General features: G+C 38.1%; 1 protein-coding gene and 1 pseudogene across 17 annotated transcripts in view; both read right to left on the minus strand.

Annotated features, from left to right (window-relative positions):
* The window catches only part of LTBP1 (latent transforming growth factor beta binding protein 1), a 359,100-nt gene that overhangs the window by 49,743 nt on the left and 288,506 nt on the right, over positions 1 to 20,851 (minus strand). For all 17 annotated transcript variants that reach the window (XM_023537808.1, XM_023537810.1, XM_023537807.1 and 14 more), the window contains one exon: positions 17,760 to 17,885. In XM_023537808.1, the coding sequence (XP_023393576.1) occupies positions 17,760 to 17,885 (126 nt within the window). The remainder of the gene's footprint in view (positions 1 to 17,759; positions 17,886 to 20,851) is intronic.
* LOC111746767 lies at positions 9,820 to 9,938 on the minus strand (annotated as a pseudogene).

A 20,851-nucleotide genomic window follows, 5' to 3' on the forward strand; every position in this document is an offset into this window, starting at 1 on the left:
AGTGTAAGTTCAGAGACTTGTCTCACTTCTGAACTGCAAAATATGAGTGTCTATGTCAAAACTTCCATAATGTTCTCAACTCAAGGGAAATCGTGTCCCTTTTTCTTTCGAGGCTGGGCCCTTTCTCCCATCCTTACCAGTGTCTTCTCCCTCTAGCCCTTCCTGCTCACCCTTCTCCAGCACCTTCAACTATTCCCCGCCAGGCTCCTTCCCTCACTGTCTTCAAAATGTTTAAAAAGCTCTTGGAAAAGCTTGCTTTGGACCATGAAGTCACTACTACGCTTTTCCATGCTTTTCGTCACGGCAAAATGGCTCAAAAAAACTCTCTACATCCTTTGCCTTTATTTCCTAATATACCTGCTCAGTAAAAAAGAAAAATAAGAGTAATGATACAATTATTAATAATAACATTGGTACATTCCTAGAATTACTGTGATTATTACAACAAAATAACATGTATAAAATGTTATTTTTAGAACACTGCTTGGCATGTAATGCAGGAAACACTCAATACATGTCAACTATCATTCTATTATTATTATTACTGTTCCTCGTCCTCCCCGTCCTTAATGACCTTCCATCTGACTTCTCAACTTTTTCTCCCACCAAACCCCTCTGAGAAAAGCCATCAATGGAAGACTCATCATTAAATCCCATGATCACCTCCCAGTCTGTATCTGTCACTCTTGACCTCTAAGCCTGGTCAACACCCACTCCTTGAACTCTCTCTTTTCATGACCCGAGAGGTCATTATTCTCATTTTACCTGTAACACTTTGGCTGGCCCTCACTTTTCACAGCCTGAAGACGGCACATGCTGAGCTCAGGCCCTCCCTGGGATGTGCTGCATCCTCGCTACATGCCTCTCCACCCTTTCCATACTCTCCAGACAGCAAACACCAGTCCTTAGAATTAACCCCAAATCTCCCTCTCCAGCCAGGGTCTTGCATATTCTAAATCATTTCCATTTGATCTTCTGCTGTAATGTCAAACTTATCAAGCCTGAAACCAAATTTACTGCCTTCCTACTAAACTGCACTTCCCGACCTTAGTGAGAAAACTTCTTACCTTTTCTATCTACATCTTATCTCTTCAACTTGAATGAAAAACTCACTCAGTAAAATTATTTCACATCAAAAAAAAAAAAAAAAATGAATCTCCTTGCAGCATCACACGCAAAGAAGACACCCCATAAATCTGTTCCGATAGACTTTCAAAGTCAACATAAGGCTGGGATTACAATTTATTTACCGATCACAACTGTGCAAAGAGTAACTGCACAGTGTCATCAAATCACTTAACACAGGCCACCATTAATTTTAGATTTCCTTAAAGGGGCATTTGTCAGAGATTACGTTATTCATTGAATAAGATCAAAGGGCTGGAAAGAAACTCAGAAATGCTTCCATTACCACTTTTTTACTGATGCCTGTCCTTTAGAACCATTTATCTGATACCTATTGGTCATGTTCATAATAAATGAACCTATTATCACACCCTTCCTCACGATTCCTCCATTTCTCTTCCATTCCCTTCAGCAGAGAATCCAACCAGTCACCCAAGCCAGAAATCTTAGTGTCACCCTTCTCTCACTCCCACCGCCCACACCTCCCCCGACATGCCTATTTATCTATCTCTGTGATACTCCTCCTACTCCTAATTGGTTTCTTTATCTCCAGTCTTGCCTCCCTCGCTCTAATCCTTTCTCCACCAAACTGCAAACCTGTCAGTGACATTTCCTTGCTCAGAATGTTCAGTATCTCTTCTTGGCGAGGAGATACCAACCATTCTCCTTAGCAGAGCACAGGGTGCCCATCATCATTCGGCTCCTGGCTGCAAGTCTGGACATAGTCCTCAGCCGCCCCCCTTCCCAATAAATGCTCCAGCCCTCTCAGTATACTAAAGCTCTCTCAGAACCCTATGGTGTTTACTTTCTCACTGACTTGGTGCACACCTTTTCCTCCCCGTTATCTGCTTTGCTCAGAAACCCCGCCTGGCTTTTCAGCAATCAGGTCAAGGGAAACTTAGACCTCCTGTGTGGCACCTTCCCCAGCTACTCCAAGGGCAGATTTCAGGGCCCCTCCTCTCTCCTTCCAGAGCATCCTGTGCCATTTTTATGCTTGTCAAGGCTATTCTTCAAGGTGGGGAACCTGCAACTGAACCTCACCAGCAACTTCTCTCTCTACCTAAATGGGATGGTGAATAGCAAAGAAGCCGTGCTAGGAACCTGGTAGCTTTTCAGTCTGGTTTCTTGAAGTAAATTCTCTTGGTTTCCTTTTTATTAATACCAAGCAGTTACAGCAGATGATGATTTCCTGTTGGTGACTGCCAGCTCAGGAACTGACTAACTAACCTTAAGGTAAACAAGTCCTGAGATGGTAATGAATTGCTGGGAATCTTGCAGTCTCAGACTTACTGTAACAGTGATTAACAAAGCAAGTATAGATGAGCAATATTTTGGATTTGAATGAATAGGAAAAAAACATGGAATGCCTGCTGGAGACTAGCTCTTCAACAACTAATATTTTATGAAAATGATATACTGTACCACTCAGCAGTTTCACGTTTTCAACAATGGGGTGAGATAATAGCTTAACAAGAAGACAACATTTGTTTCACTTCTCTGACTAATGACCTATATTAAAAAATTACTTCATAAGAATTTCTTTGATGATGTGAACTCTCTGTAATGTTTTTCCATTGTTAGTTCTGTTTGTAAAGAGACTTTTAAGAACTGCTACAATTATTATTAACTCTATAAAAATAAAGCTAAATGTCAAAATTATAATTATGTAAGAATAAAAGCCCTACCGAGATGCTAGCTTCATAAATGGACAAGCGAAAGCCTTCCTGTTTTAGCTAAAGTTGAATTTTGAATCTGAAACTAAATTTTGAATGATCCAGATATCACAGTTTTCTTTTCACTTAATGAAGGGTGAGTCTATTTCATTGCCAAGGCAGTTCTGCTTAGGCATCTGTAAGAGCCATGCATGATATTATCACCAGTCATACTGTCCACCAAATGAGTGATGAAGGAGCGACTGTCCAGGTATCTCTCAGTTGGCAACCCAGGTGAATTAGGTACACTACTGTAAGAACTGCTTATTTCTCATGCAAGTTTTTGCTATTAATATTTTACTGAACAAGGCAGATATAAATATTACTGTTTCAATAGAAATTAATTCAATAAAGAATTACACAGACCAAGGATAGTGGATCGGTGACGTGAATTCTCCTATAACAGCATCACATAAATGTTAGAAAGAGAAATAAAGCACAGTCCTGGGCATCTGGAACTGCCAGTGGCTCCTTTTTAAAATAGCAATCTTGTCAATAACTGACAAGCCCACACTTTAAGGATCTTAATCATTGACCTATTTGGTTAAGTCAATTTTCCCTGTCCATATGCTTTTTACTTAGCACATTTTCTCAATGGACCAAAAGTTTTTCAAAACCTACTGACTGTAATTGGGGATTCTCCATATAAGTGCAGAACTCCAACCAGGTACCCTCAATTCTCAAATAAAGGTTTAAGGCCAGACACTTGGTGTCGCCTTCTTGTTTAAGTAAAGTGAACTATGAAATAAAGCAAAAGCATGAAAAGGAGCCATGGTTTTTTAAAAGGGGCTAGGGTCAGAAAAACCTTATTCACTTACCAAAAATTTACAACTGTGTCCAAAGACCTCAACAACGAAATTCATAACAAAACCTCAATAATTCTATTAGATTTACTGTACTATATACAGAAAAGTATGTGTAAGAGGAGAAAGTGGTATTTTTACACATTTTTTTTTTCAGTTAAATGATTTGGTTTTCTTTGTCTCAGATATACGCCTCAGTTTTTTTCTTAAGAAAAAAGTGTTTCTTTTTCACACTTCCTTAACATGTGCTATTTTTATAGACTTTCTTTTTCCTTATTCCAAGCAAGACATATCTACTTGTTGGAGGAAGCAGCTCACTCATGAGCCTTCCTTCTGCTGCCAGGGTGTTCTAGAGAGGGGGATGATAGGAACAGAGACCATCTTTGGTAAGGGGTCATTTGCAGAAAAATCTGCACAGTTCTTCTATGCTTCAGAAGGAAACGCCTTCCTGTCATCAAACGTTATTAGATGAATGAAGTGTTTCATCTCAACATGAAGGCACTTTGAAGATTATTCAGTTCGATCCCTTCATTTTAAGAATGAGAAAACTGAGGCCTCAAGAGGGGAGGTAATGTGCCTCAAGGTTACACAACCAGTTAGTGGTAGAGCTGGCAAAGAGACAGAGCCCAGTGAAGGAACGATCTTTTGAATCTACATTTACGGCTCCATCCATCATGTCCCCTTGCCTCCTATCATGGTGATGATTATAAAAGATCAGTCCAAGAAGATGAATAGAACTATCCAAACTGTGAGTCCAACGAGCATACTGGAGTTTGGTCACTGCCAAGGTGGGAGTCAGAAAGCACAGTCCTCGACCTATCACTTATTGACTCTCAGTTTAATCAAACACCCTCGTCCTGTCTTTAAACAAGGCCTCGTTCTCAAATATCATCATTACTTTAAATATCCAAGATACTGAAGATGCTACTTCTCTAGCAGACCCTTGGGGAAAAGGTCCATCAGGTACCAAGGGAGTGTAAGCTATAGGAGGCCCCAGGACCATGTCTAATATTGTTGTTCTCTGGATCTCTTCATAAAAAGGAAATGACCCACTATTTCAGCCTAGGGCTTCCTGACCAACTGGAATTGGTTAAATATTTGGTGCCAGAATCTTAAGAAAATAGAGCCAAAGAAAAAGGGCTTACACTGGAAGGGATGTAGGGTTCCTGCTTCAGGAAAAATGCAGCCCTCATATTCCTTACTGAAAGGAAAGGAAGCAGACCAAGAGACAGTAAATCCCAGCCAAGTAGTGGGATTGAACGATGTTAAACCAGCTGTATAGCTGCCCAAAGAAATTTTAAAATGGCATGGCTGCTGGCCTAAAAGAGATTAAGGTCTTTCTCATAGCATAGGAGGGAAGCCAGGATTAAACGGAAGATGAGCGCGAGGCATAAAGAAAAATAAAATAAAATTTAGCCAATAGGAAATTAAAAACTGGATTTGGAGATGGTCCAGACAATACAATAGGATATGGAAAGAGCCTTTAAAAAAAAGTCCAGAGGTCTGGCAACATGACGAGGCTGAAGAATATGGGCCTTATGTGTTATGGAAAATAACTTTGTTCTGGGGAAAGAGGGATGAGCCAGAAAACAGCGAAAGACGAGGAGGTCCTTGTGCAGAGTTTGCCACGCTGCTGTCTGACAGAGCAGGGTAGGAAAAACTCAGGGCCATCAGTTGTCGCAACTATGTTAAGCAACAAGAAATGACAGAGGAAAGAAAGTTATTTCATGTCCAACTTTCTAGCACATAAATTCTAGAAAACAAGACTGGCCAACAAGAGATCTTTTTTTTCTCCAGCCTTGAAACTCCCTACTTTAAAAAAGATTTATTTATTCTATAAAAATTCACCCAGAGCAGCCTCCCATTTGATTTCTGAAAACTGCTAGAAGTTCTAGAGAATTGAAGCCAAGAGTCTGCTCTGATTTAATTAATCATCATGTGGACAATGTATATTCACCATTCATAGTTAAAGACACCCTAATGAAAATCCCTCTAAAACCACAAATACCATCCTAGTCATCTTATCCCAAAACATGAGACATCCTTGATTACCTCCCACACTCAGTTATCATGCTCTTCTGATTTTATCTCTTGGTTCTATCTTCAATAACTCCTTCCCTCTCCGTCCTTATTCAGAGCTCACCATCTCTCACCTGAATTCGTGCAATGCCCTTTTATCTGGGTATGGTGCTCCCAGCAACTCACTGACACTGCAAATCTATCTTCCATGATGAGTGAATGATTTACCATTTGAAATAATCCAATCAAATAATTTTCCCCTTAAACCTCTGCAGAATAATAGTGTAAAGGCCCTTGCCACATGTCCTACACGTGGCTTCTCAAAGTGTTTTTGTTTTTTTTTTTTTTATCTGGCCTCTGTCCCTGGGTTCTACAGTTCTATATGCTTCTGGGTTTCTTCTTAATCTTTTGGCAACTCCCACACAATCTTTCTCTTTTACTTGACCCCTAGATGTTGAAGTTTCACAGTATTTAGTCCTAGGCCCTCTTTTCTTCTCATTATGTGATGTCTCTTAGTGGCCTCATCCATTCTAATGGCTTCGAATGCAATCTATACCAGCTGACTCCCAGTTTATATCTCCAGCCTAGACTTCTCTTCCAAGCAATAGATCTAATTTGATGCAACTGCCTACCTGACATACCTACATGAATATTTCATAGAAAACTGTAATTTAACACACCCAAATCAAACTCTTGATCTTTAAAATAAATTTGCTTCATTTTTCACCTTTTGGCAAATAGTACCACCAAATACTTGCTAAATTGAGGACCGGGGAGGGATCTATCCTCAATATTCCTTCTTCTACATGCCCAAAATCCAATCCACTCCTATGTTCTAACTAAATACAAGATTCTACCCCCGAAACATTTTTTGAATCATTCACATCTCTCCATCACACTGCCACTTTTCTAGCCTGAACTACCAGTACGTTTGGCCTGAAGGACATCCTGTAAGACACCCGGACTTTTCTTTTGCCCCTCTAATCCCATTTCCATACCCTGAGTTGTTTAAGAGTCAACTGTACATTTGACTGAATGGTTCACAACAAAGTTATCACTTGATCTCAGTCAGGGGTTCAAAGATGCTCCTCTCAATAATTGGTGCCAACCCAACTGGACATCCATCTAAGAAAAAAGTAAATCTTGACCTCTACTTCACACCATTCACAAAAATCAATTTTATGGTTATTATAGATTCCAAATGTAAAATATATATAAAAAAATAAAGCTTTCAGAAGACAATATAAAAGAGTATCATAATGACTTTCAGGTTTGCAAAGATTACGGACACGTAAAGTACTGATCGCAAATGAAATAATTAAACATTGGACTCCGTATTAAGATTAAGAACTTGGATTCATCTGTTATCATTAAGACAACTGTTGTATTGAGCACCTCATTTTGAAGAGGTTTGTTATGTAGAATTAGAGAAATGAAACAATAATCAAATGCCAGAGGGGTATAAAAAGCTGTTAAACATCAGTGCTCATGAGGGAAGTGCAAACTGACACCAATATGAGCTACCATTACTCTGCCTGACTTACCTTTTAAAGGACTGACAATACATATTGTTAACAAGAGTATGGAACTGGAACTCTCACACTTAGCTAGTGACAGTGTAAACTGGTACTAAAAAACCGACTGTATCTATGAAACAGACAAATAGCCTATGATTTAGAAATTACACTTCTGGGTAATATCCAAAAGAATTTAATGATTATATCAACTAAAAGACAAGTTTAAGAATATTCATAAAAGCTTTATTCACAACAGCCCCAAATTGGAAGTAATCCAAATGTCCATCAACAGTAAAATGGATATAATAATTGTATTACATTCCTCCAATGAAACACTACACAGGAATGCAAATGAAGTACACATATAACAACATAGATGAGGCTTACAAACACTGTTGTTGTTGTTTTTTACAAACACAATGTTGAATGAAAGAAGCTATATACGAATGAGTACCTATTATATGATTCTACTGATATAATGTTGAAAAACAAGCAAAACAAAGCCAAGGTAAAGATGACAAAATAGTGGTTATTGCCGTCCATGGGTTTTGGGGAGGTCGTGAGTAACTGTCAGGAGGAAGCTTGAGGGAGGGTTCAGGGGGCTCATTACTAAGTGTGCTCATTCTGTAAAAGTTTACCAAGCTGTACCCACTATGATTTATGGACTTTCCTTTATGCATTTGACCAATTAAAAAGTTTACCAAAAAAAAAAAAGTCAATCCACACTGCTATATTTTTTGGTTGAAGACAATCTTAACCAGTTCAAATGCTCATTTTCTCTCTCCCTCTCTCCTTCCCATTGGTAAGAGGTATATTATATACTAGACTAACATTTTAAGGGACTCTGAGTAGTAATTCTCATTACCACTCCCTATTTGTCCACTGTAAGTCATTCGAATACTCTGAAACTGAATTTCCTCCAAGTAAAAAATGAAATCAAGCTATTTTCTGGGGTTTTTGTTTGTTTGTTTCTTTGTTTAAATAGGAGTACAGTTGAAAATAAGAGACCATGTGTAACACAATACATCTTTCGCTAAAATTTAACTACATTTCCATAAGACTCATCACAAGTCGAGGGAATTATTTGAATTCTCTGTCCTACATAGGTTATCTTTTTTCTTTTTTCTTTTATCTTGTAAAAGATGATGGAGAGTTATTATGAAATAAATTTTTAAATCATTTTTAGAATTATAACTGCATTGTTATATATTCAGAATGGAATGGAATGGAATCCTAATGTTCTAGGATGTGTTTAGGGTTTAGGAATTATGAATATTTAAACAGATATGTAGAACAATGGAAATAGGTGTTTAATGTTCGAAGGGGAGATCATATTTGATGTTAAACTTTAATGGTGAGACAACGAGACTGGATGAATCCAACTGCCCAGGCCCTCGCTGGCTCGGCTCCCACCCAAGTCCACCTGAATCATGGAAAGTGGGTTCCCAGTTCCCATCTCTTTCCCCACTCCACAGGCCCTTCCCTGAGTTTAAAAGTAAACACAGCAAGTGTATGTTCTTCTATGAGAGGGTAAAAAATATATTTGAGTTTTTAAATTTTGTACTTTTTTTTTGAACACCCAAAAAAAGTCTTAAGAATTTTTCAAGTATTAAACTACGTCTTTAGTTCTCATTTCCATTACCCTTTTGAAGGAAGCAGAATAAGTATACAAAAGAAGATTCTCTGTTTATCATCCAAAATAAGGTCAAGGATGAATACCCGCATTAATGAAATCAATTTAGACGAAAGGTTTTAAAAAAAAATCCAAGAAGAGTACTTTGGCTTTTATATTACAAACTGTTATTAACAAGCTCATGCAGTCGAAGACCAAAAAAATGTGGAACGTGCCCTCAGTTTTCCGGAGTAAGGGAGCTCACAAATCTCAGGTCCTGTGGCTGCAAAGGGCATCCGTGTCACTTACACAGGTTTGGACACCTGCAGTTTGCACTGGGCACATATCTTCCCAAAGAACAAGAACACAGTGTGGTGTTTCAAGAGGAAGTCATCATGTGTGCCAGACATTTGTTCGATTATCATAAAACCTCGATATTATAAATTAAAATCAGAAAGTGACATCTGTGACATCTAAAGGAAAAATTCTCAATTAAGTTGAAAAGTAGTATACTTTTAATGAGAAACAAAACACTCTCTTTTCATGAAAGTAAAACCTGTAAAGACACGATGTCATCCATGTTTTCTTCAAGAAAAAGAAAATCGAAGCGTATTTCTGAATTTAAAAAGCCATTTTCTTCCTCTTTCTTTTCTGCATAAACTGACAGAATATTATACAAGAACTGGAAAAGTAAATAAGAAAGATTTGAATTTGCTACAGAAATGTTTTTAAATTTTTTAAAGAAATGAGAAGCTTTAAAAATTTTTCTACTCCTGAAGATAAAGAATCATCCTAATTTACTATTATTTAATTGACTATCATGAAAAGTGGAGTATTTGAATAAATTCTTCATTATTAATAAACTCCATGCCACTCAGAAAAAGTTCTTTAAATACTTATGGAAAATATCCTGAATTTTTTTTTTATATTTTATTTTAATTACAAAAAAATTTATTTAGATGAGGCAACCCTTGGTTGACCTCACAGATTGCAAGGACCTTGTCAGCTTGCAATCCCTTTTTTATTTTTTATACCTACAGCACCTGGTCTTCCTAGGTGGTCTCCCATCCAAGTACTAGCCAGGCCTGACCCTGCTTAGGTTCCGAGATCTGATGGGATTGGGCTTGTTAAGGTTAGCATGAATTTTAATTGCATAATTCTCCTACCACAATCATGATCCACAAAAGATAGTAGGTATGAAATATACATTTTGTGTTCATGCTGTGTAAGTTTTTTATATGCTCTACTATTTTGTCTTAACATATTTATTTATAACCACTGGGATATCTTTGCATTAATAGTTTTATATTTTTATACCTGAGATTTTCTAAAAAGTAAGCATCTTATTCGAACTTTAGAGTCATGCTGTACATTTTCTCTTTTCATATAGCCTTTCTTACACTAAGAGGTGCTGCCAGTGAGGACTGGGAGAAAACCCTTACTTAGCACAGGCCAAACGTATCAAATCCCAGATTCATCTTTCTGACACTCAGGCCCCAGAGGCAATATAAAATCAGCCAAAAAAATTTCCATTTTTTTCACTATTCTAATTTTTTTTCCCTTTCTATATTCAAATAGGAGGCCAAGAAAGATCAGTTTTGAAACCACAGGAAATAGACAGTGTAGCTCTAGAAATAACAACTTTAATGCTTAAATGCAAACAAGTACCAGTGTTAGCCATCACCTTATTGGCAATTGATACATAAAACATTTTAAAACTTGAAATAGAGGGTGAATGGGGAAAGTTATTCATGTGAAACTTCTAGGGAAAACAAAGGGTGAGGGATTAAAGCAGATTATGTTACTGCACTCTACATGACAAAATAATTTTGGGTTTAAAAGTAGACAGAATACTGTAATTCGTTTACAGCCAGACGTGGACTTGGAACTACCAGATGACTTAATTCACAAATACTTAGGTAATCTGACCATGTGTTGTATATTTTGTAAGCACTAATCAAATAAAAACAAACAGATGTTAAATGTTCCCTACTTTTAGGTGCCCAAATATTAAAGGAAGATATGGCAATAACGAGGGTACCAATGTTAAGAACTGCTAAAACGCTAACATTAATTCACATTCATTGAGCACATTCTATGGGCCAGGTTTCATTCTAAGTTGATACTTGCCAACACACATCAACAGATTTAATTCTCACAACTCCCTGTAGGTACTATTATTATCTTCATTGTGTACATGGGGAACTGAGGCAAGTGATTTTGTTACGTGCCCAAATTCACATACCTTAGAAGCACAAAGAGTTCAAGCCTATGAATTTGGACTCCACAGCCTAACTTCTTAACCACTGCTTAAACCAAGAATTCATACAGGTGTGCTTTAGAGAATTAAGTCTTCAAAAAATAGGTAAGACTTCAAAAAGTGCACAACACACTCAATTTGGGGTAATCTTATGTCTGTTTTCTGATAGTCCAGGATGAGTTACAGACCATTTCTTCATCCCTTCATGCATTCATCAAATATTTAATGTGCTCTAATCATGCCCAATGACATATATCTATGAACAAAACAGATCAAGATTCCTGTCTCATCAGCCTTAGAATCTAGCAGTGAGGTCTAACAACAAACAATACATAAGACAAAGATGTAGAATAAAGTGGTTAAAAAAAAAAAACAAAAGGGGGGGGGTACAGGAAGTGTTAGGGATTGAGTGAATGTGAGAAAGGGTGATCAGAAAAGAGTTCACTGAAAAAATGACAGTTGCATAAACACCTTTAGTAGATGAGAGGTGACAATCTCTGCGCCTTTTATTAGTAATATAAATTTCCTTATTTTAAGCTGTTCGTTGCAGCTGAAGCATGTCAATTAATACTTAACCTACCTATGGGTTTGCTGTGAAGATTAAGTGAGAAAACAGGTACAATGTACTTAGCATTGTGTTTGGCTCATGAAAAGAACTCAATGAACGCTAGCTATTATTAGCTGTTGTTTTCATGAAGTCTTGAAATCAGATATAGGAAGTATCTCTGGTCCACTTACACTGGGAGTCCAAGAAAACCATATAACATCAGTTAGATGCCTAACAAGTAACTGATTCTGGAATCAATATATTAGACATTACAATTTTGGTCTAAAGAATAAAAATACTACTCATAACAACGTTCATCAAGAATTCAGGTTGTTGATGACATCAAAAGACTCACCAAAACAGATTCAGAAAGCCAGGTGCCCCAGACATGAGCTGGGTGACAGGAGAAGGTGTGGGGGGTGGCTTGCCTATTCAGAGGCTTCACTTTCTGGAAGTGTCACGTCTATTTTTTTGGCTACAAGGAAAATGTTTACTTCTCCTTCTATGAACAGATGATTTTCCATAGCTCTGGGGTTTTAAAAGGTCAGTAGTGATAAAAGGCTTAGGAAGAGCTCACAAATTTTTGCTATTATAAATTTCTGTATAAAAATGTTGCTATGCAGAAGACAATCAAGCAATGCACGGAAAATATGTATTCCAGGTCCAAAAGCAGCTTATTCCAGCAAAATTTCCTCAGCTCTCTCCCTAATGATTTCAACATCCATTTTCACTCACTTCTGCAGAAGCACATTCACAGGAGTGAGTCTGAAGAACAGTAGCCTTTATAGCAGGAAGCCACTGCCCTTCCTCACCTGGAATGTTGTATGATCCTTTCTCTTTTTACGCATGGAAAAGAAAGGATCCTATTGTTAACCTAAATTCCCTTTCCTTAGAAAAGTAAAGAACACTCAGGTTGTATTCTCTTACTGGATTTTTCAGTTTCCAACCCCCAAAACTACTAAAAATCTTAAAAATCTTTGGGCCAAGCAGCCAGATGTAACATAATGTTGTGTCAGGGTACTTCGATGTCCTACTTGGCTAAATCATTTTAAATCATTTTAGATACAAAGTTCTATCCCCACGCCACAAAACCGCCAATTGCCTTGGAGCACTGTCAACAATGGTTTTATACTTTCTACACTGTTTGTAGAAAATGTACCTGAAAGTCTGAAAACAAAACCACACTTGCTCCTAATTCATTTTTATTTCTTTGATTTGGCAAAAGTTGCCTTTACTGTGTTTTCTAGTTTCCAATGAACACAAAATTGGCCTAAGGGTTTGGATGTAACTTCTTTCAGATATCACTGTTCTCAGTAAATTTCAAGAAGCTAGCCATTCTGACCACATGCATTTGTTATGTTTTCCTTCTCAAATGAATGAGTTAACAAGAAGTGCTTTATCGTAGCCATCTGAGAAGGTTACGGAATTAGAGTCTCTATAGCTGTTTAACAAACAGGACTTGATTTCTGGAATATTTCAGGATGCCAAGTTCAGGCACGATGTTACAAGAAGTCTCTTTCCAATCTTGGAATTCTCAGTTTTTAAATCAATATCAGAATGGTTTTGAAAATGAGAACAGAAGCTTTTGATCACGTACTCCATCTGGGGTATTATTGTGAAAAGTCAGAAATAAACAACATTCAGGGGAGGAAATAGAGGAGTAGAATATAGAATGAAAATGAAAGGTTAGGATTTTTCCTTTCTGATGAAAAACAGGTAGTTCCTAAATGTCTGATTTGTAAAAACAGATTTTTTTAAAGAGCAGTTTTAGATTCACAGTAAAATTTCACAGAAAGTTCTCTATTCTGCTCCCCCAACCTTGTCCCCTGAACCCCCGCCCCTCCCCCCCAGCTTCCCTCACTCTCAACATTCCGGAAGCAAAGCAACCGTGGTGCATTTGTTATAACTGATGAACCTACACTGACATGTCATTATCATCCGTCCGTAGTTTACATTAGGGTTTGCTCTTCCTGCTGTACTCTGAAATTTTATCCCGTCTAGACAACAGAATTCATGTTGGCCATAGGAAAAAGGCCCTTAGCAGACAATCTATGTCTTCTTGTCTATTTGTTGACAGGTTATTATCACTTAGCCAGTGGATGACCAGTTTGAAAAAGAAAGGCACTTAAGATGGCTTCATTTGTTACTCAGACACAAAACTGTGGTGTTTCTTTCATAACCCTGCATTAGAGAAGCGGAATGGCCAGTTCCGACCGCCCCCGCTAGGATCATAACAGCTTCCCATTCCTTGCTCCAGCCCTCAGATCCCCCTCACTCTGCTCTATTTTTTTTTTTTATATAGGGTTTATCACTTTCTAGACTATTACGTAGTTTACTTATTAGTTTATTGCCTTTGAGAAAGTGGGATCATATTTTTGTTGTTCACTGACACAGTCCCAGTATGTAGAAAAGTGGCTGGCAGACAGTATATAAACTTAATACTTGTCAAATGAATGAATGAATGAATGAAGATGCTTTCTAAAAGACGGGGCTTTAAGGAGTGATTTTGGTCATGGTTTGGAATCCTAATTAGCCATTAATAACCAGGTTCTGTAAGCCAATAGTGCTCCCTCTGTGTTGCTGGGCTCCTCTGAGGTCCCTGCTGGACCAGTGTGGCCATTCTGTTGTGTGAACAGGCTGGAAAGCGCACTGAGGTCTAGAGATGTCTGATGTCCCCAATTCCACTTGTCATGCAAGCTCTCACTCAGCCTAGACGCCCCACTGGGAGAGTACAGCTGGCCCTGGCTGAGAGCAGCGTGCAAAGAGGCACCTGAAGGGAGTGACACATCGTCAGAGACCAGCGGGCATTTCTCCATGGGGGTCAGGGGACAGATGTGGTGACACCTAGAAATCCAACCGTCACAAGTTTCCCTATACTTCTCCTACTCACACACATTCTTGTTGATGATGAAGAAATCAGATCCTGAATCACCTTATAAAAGGGAGGATAAATCCTTTTCATATGAATTAAAATGCCAAAATAAAATGAGACGAAATAAAAGAACAAAAGAACTGTAATTTTTTTTTTTTTTTTTAACAAATAGGTATGACAAATTTGGATATAAAATAGTGAGCTGAGTAAGAGAAGTTGAAAGTGTCCTTTGCTTTCTCACACAACATAGAGGCTCTGGCCAGAGGACTCAAAGAAGGTGGCAGGAAGAAGTGAACCACAGTTATAAGAAGAAAGGAAAGAGCATACAAAAGAGGAAGTCAGCCAAAAGGATCCTGTTCTGATGTCCAGGTGTGGGACTTGAAGAGAAAAACATTATACATGGCATTTATTTATATCCATAAAGTATAACTATGTTACATTATTTAAATACAAAAACCATTTTCTATAGGTACAATGTAATATTTATCCCCAATTCCCCTCCTGGAACACAGGCTCCATGTGGACAAGAACTGTGTGTGTTTTTTCCTCGCGGTGAGGAGCACAAAATGGTACTCTACGTATTTGCTGAGTAAATGAAAAAGCGAATAAAATAGCTGCTCACCCCCACTAAGTTCCCACCCCACTCTAGTTGAACTTCAAATAACACAGCTGTTCCTTATCTCATGTGAGAGAAGCAAGGTGTTTCTATTCCCTCCTCCAGGTACGTGTCCCAGAGCACAACACAGAGAAGAATGGAGCCAGTGCTGCTGTTTTTATTTCTATAGAACCTGCCATGCTACTTGATACTTGAGATAGTTTATACTGACAGACTGCCTCTTCGTTGTGGTTCAATAACTGTGGCCAGATGCTGACAACTCTCCAAGCCAGAGGAAATCAGGGAAGGGCCCTCCTTCCCTCCGCTGGGTGGGATTCATTTAGCTCTGCTTAGAGCAGGGTGCACCAGCCCTAGAGCCAACATGGCTTCAACTGCTTTAACCGGAAGTTCAGAAGCCTAAGTAAGAGCACCAGTCACTTTCTCAATGTTAATTCAAGTACAGTAAGTCCTCACTTAACACTGACGATACATTCTACTGACTCAAAGTGAAAGGACATATAACGAAACCAATGTCACTGTATGTTGATTGATATAACCAAGAGTTGAGTTCCTATGGCGTCAACGATGTAACAAAATGACACTGAACAAAATAAAGTTATTCAAGGACCTACTGTACTATGCACATAAGCTCCAGAGCTAAATGTCAATCACATGGGCTGGCTTCACCCTATACCGCAGCCAGGGGTAGAATCAGGACATAATGCTACTGCCACAAGTTTCGGTCCAACAAAAGGAAATTTGGATCAGTTTAATATCCTGGATTAAGCCCATAATAAATGAAAGCCTTGCAGAGCTTATTCTAGAAAGGGAATAATAATTAGAAAGATTTCTAGTTAGACTGCCATATATCAGCATAATATCCTAAATTATCTATTTTATTATTTGTAAAATTGTTCAGTTTCTGGAGCAAATAAAAATGGACCAAGCGTCACATAGAGTATACCAAGGTAGAGTAATTCACAAAGCACAGTAGTTTTCTAAAAACTCATTTTTAAATTCAAGTCTTTGCCAAGTAAATTCCTAACAAAATTAGAACTGCAACTAAATTAAAGTGATTCTATAACTCTCAGGTTACAGAAATCAGTATTTAAAAAGATATAGAATTAAAAAAAATTCATAAGTGCAAAAGAAAAAAATATATTTATATGAGTAGATTCTTCTGGAAAACCAGTTTTGACAAGGGAACTTCTGTATTATATGGTGACTTATTCTTTCTGAACATGGTTTTTGCATGGCACTACTACTGGCAGTTATAATTGGGAACATTTTTCAGGGAAGGAAGCCCTTACCAGCCATGACTTAGAGCTAACTGAAGAGGCAAACCTGCATCTTTCTGGAATGCAGAAAAATGTGCATTCTGCGAATTGGTTCCATCAGTGACTCAGACGCTGTGACCTCTCCAGAAGAATGTACGTATTCATACAGTGTCTTTCTTAAGAGCCCCGGTCTCAGAGCTCTAAGCAAAAAATTAACATAAAACTCGAACCACGGAAACATGGAGTCCTTGTAAATCTCTCATGGCCACCTTTTTATGATGTTTTTCTCCATTTCCCAACTTTTGATCGCTTCCAAACTCCTCCAAAAGCTGCTTGCTCAAACCACACCCTGCACTATCTCTTTTACACTTGAAGCCAAATCTGGCATCAATGTTTTGTCTGCTCAGCAGGAGAGTAATTTCAACAATCTCCTGCTTTTTATAAGATCAGTTTATTCTTCCCAATATGATAATTAGTTTCAGATGAACCTGGTCGCTGTTTCCCGGCCTGGTTCCACAGTGGTATGAGCAAGGAGAGCAGATACTTCCTGTTGCACTATTTTTCAGAGCAAAAAATTGGGTACTACCATAGGCCCAGAACAGAACCATCAGAATTTCTTTCTTTAAAACATAGATAGCTGTTTTTCCTGCCTCCTCAGAGTTTAGGACTTTCAATGTGTCCCAAAGTTGCTGAATGGGTTTTGATAACCTACATTCTCAAAGAGATGGATTGAAATTATGATCCTGGATATTTTCTCAGTTTACTTTTAAAAAGGTTCAGATGAACTATTCCTCAATTTATCAAACTATAATGTCATCAAGAACATAAATCTTATGAATATAACCAGTGCTGTAACCCTGCAGACATACAGAGGTTGCAAACAGGAAGCCAACAGTGTTATCTTAACTTAATTAGCTTTAGGGAATAATAAATACTGACAGGTAAGAAAATATACTGGCTTCAAGCTAAGGATATTAGAGGAGTAACTCTGAAAATCTCTGCTGACAATGGTGCAGAGAAATCAGGCAAGACATTATTTTTATAAACAGAATGATGGAGATGATCTAGATGAAGCATAATCAAAACAGTCGCCGTCTCAAGTTACACCCAGGAGGTTGCCACAGTTTTCCTTTAGGTCTCCCATATGCACCTAAATCATCACCTCCTGTGCATTTTGACTCATTAATTCAGTACCAGATGGTGAGTATTTTCACCATCATAACCTCAAGTTATCCTATATATAAATCTCAGCATCTCTGAACTATGATTCTGGTTGGAGTCACCTTGATGCATATACGCTTGGAGACCTTAAGTTGTGAGTATCTCTTAGTGTCTTAGAGTCTTCACCTGTTTAAATAGAAAGCAATCTCCTCTCTGCTTATCACGTAATAACAACATGATCTCTTATGGTTTATCTTACCTTGACACGTACGGCCATCTGCAGAGATTGTGAAACCCTGTTCACAGACACAGTGAAAAGAACCATCTGTGTTTAGACACTCTCCATGAGGACCACAGAGTCCAGGCTGCTCACATTCATTTATATCTGGAATTGAAAAGAGATTTCCATATACTTGAAAAAAAATGTTTTGTTTTTCTATGATATCAAATGTACAGTAAAAAAATCTATTACAAAATTGTCAGACACATATTTCGCGGCACCATCTGTACTACACCATCTGTACATATTCCAGACCAACCATAAGACAAGCTGGACTTCCATGAGAGAGAAACTAGGTTGAATCATATGAAATAGCCATTTCATATGATTCAAAAAGTTCAACCATTTCGACCTACCAAAAAAAGCAATTACATAGGTTCAACCCAAAGCTATCCTTATTTTAGACAGAGTAGAAGCTTGAGGAACAGTCTAATGGGATCAACAACCCCTCTGAGAAATATTCATCCTCAGTGAGAAAACTATGTCCTCCTATCCTCTCTGACTGCCATGTACACAACTCTGTTGTGGCCCATATACCCTGTCACATCCATGCCTACTGTTCCCTAGGGTGTGAACTTCTGAAGAGCAAGGATAGGCTCATCTCATTTACAGTGTTTGGTTCATAAACTACATTTCACAAATGTCTGCTGACTATATTAATGAAACAGACTCCAATCTATATTTCATTGAAAATGGATTTAAAAAATACAAGAGAAAGGACTCACAGACCAGAGAAGTCTAAAAATTCCTATTGTTTGCATAGCTTAGTGATAAAATAGGTGAATGCGGGTCAAATGCTTAGCACGGTACCTAACACACTAAGGATCGAAAAGTGGTAGCTGCTATTGTCCCAACTCGTGAGCAAACCATGCTGAGGTTACACTGTGCTGACCATCTTACACGCTGCTTGTTCTCAGGGAAGAGTGACTATGCTCCCCGTGGCCAGAGTCAAAATGCGCCCCTGAACACTGATAAAGCATGAAGGTTTTGGTGTAAGTTTGGTGATCCTTCAAGGCAGTCCCAAGTGTACTGGCTAAGAGCACCCAACCTGACAACATAAACAATCCTGGAGAATGGCTCATTTGTTCACACCGGTGCTAACACATGCAACTGTTTGTTTTACACTGTGTTTTAATTCTTTCTACTCTTCTAAGTCCCTTACTATATTGATTTCACCTTGAGAAGCGCATATTTTAACTCTGAGTTTCCAGCTTCTAATACAGCACATTAACTGTGTATTATAAATGTTTGTCCACAAAATTTCATAGTTATGTTCATATTCTACTAACTGAACAGTGACTGGCTAAGGTTCTCTTAGTTAAATGTGGTCATAAAACTATCACAGGTCCTCAGCACCATATAGGTGAGCAGTCCTACTAAGGCCATTTTCCTACCTTCCTGAAGTCTCTTAGACCATCCATTCTCTCTTACTAAAAAGGTCCTCGATACACCCTCTTAGAAACCCATCTTTAACTCAGTTAAAAACGTTTATGAATGCTTCCTATGGGAATGCCGAATAGGATGGGGCTCTTACCATTATGAAGCTCACCATATAATAGAGAAGGCATGAACCAGCATGAATAACTACAGAGCTATGAGCCTTTCCTAGTGATTTCTAGAACATTCAAAGCCACCAATACGGCAGTTCTCTTCCACAAGAAAGTCATCCCTTTCCCAGTACCCAGGATCTCCTGGGGCTGTTCTTTTTACACTGTTGATCTCATTGTGCAACAGGAATTCTGGCAATATCATTGATTTATCCATCTCTCTGTATTAATCCTGAACTCTTTATCCTTCCAGCTGCCATATAATTCAGACTAGCTGGCCTATTCATTGCTAAATCAAAATAATAAGCCAAGCAGGAATTACTCATTTTCTTAAAAATCCTTCCATTCTTGTTCTTGTCACTAATTTTAAAATATTTCAAGGAAGAGAAATAAATCATTTTCTACTTAACTATTTCTCAAAATGATTTAACACTGAAAAATTCACTGCTTTTGCAAAAATCTCTGATATCTTTCATTTTTGCTCTCTATTGACAATACCTTAGATTGGTAATCTCTTTTGAACTCTGACCTTCTCTTAGCCTTTGGTTCCATTCTTTCTTTCCAACCTGTTGCCTAGAGTTACTTCTATCTGGGCAAAAGGGAGCCACAAAGTCCTACCGGTCTAGCAATCAAGCCCAAGGTCCATATTCACTTTGCGAAGCTCTAGAGGCTGTCCTGTGCCTCAATGTGTCCCTTTAAAAGCTGTCTGCTTTGCAACGTCTCACAGGGTACAATGTGCATAAAGTTCTGGCTTCAAGAGAAGTCACTGATTAACAAATAATTATATAAAGAGTTTGATGACAGGAACTGAAAACGAATTCCCAGACTTTTTTCCAGGAAACCGCTAAGAAAGAACAACATGAATATCTGGAACTAGAGAAACATATGCATTCAATTTGGGTTGTACTTATTGAGGCATTTCTAAACTATGCTGCTAGTAACTCAGCTGAAAGCCAGACTATATTTAAGTTGGGTTTCTTTCATGGGTCCGAGATTCCACAGAAATTCACAATTTGGCATGTGTAAGTCAAAACGTGAAACCGGAGTGTGCTCTGAATCTCAAATGCATGCTGCCACATTCCTAAAGACATGATTAACATGGAATTTCCATACTGTCTGTATAGCATCACTAATTTTGCTGGGGGAAGAGACTCTTAAACATATTTCCATTGAAAAATGCCTTACTGATTGGGAACTTTCTTCACATCATTAGGTAAGGTTTAAAGTTTACGCCTATCACATGTTGTTATTCAAACACATCCCTTGGTCATTAGCATTGTTTCATCAATTACATCTTCAGCATTAAAACAAACTGAAATCTACACCAATCTACAGAAACATAGCAAAAAAAGATGATTCAAAACAAGATAGGTGTCCATGCCATCATAAACAACCTCTGACAGAAGACAGTGGGTGACAGAGCAGATTCATACATGATGTTATTAAACGGTACTAAACCTGCTTTGGGAATACTTTTTATTTATTGGGATTTAAATTTTTTAAAGCAGACATATTAATTTATTC

The sequence above is a fragment of the Pteropus vampyrus genome, unplaced genomic scaffold, assembly GCF_000151845.1.
Source record: "Pteropus vampyrus isolate Shadow unplaced genomic scaffold, Pvam_2.0 Scaffold200, whole genome shotgun sequence".
Classification (NCBI taxonomy): Eukaryota; Metazoa; Chordata; class Mammalia; order Chiroptera; family Pteropodidae; genus Pteropus; species Pteropus vampyrus.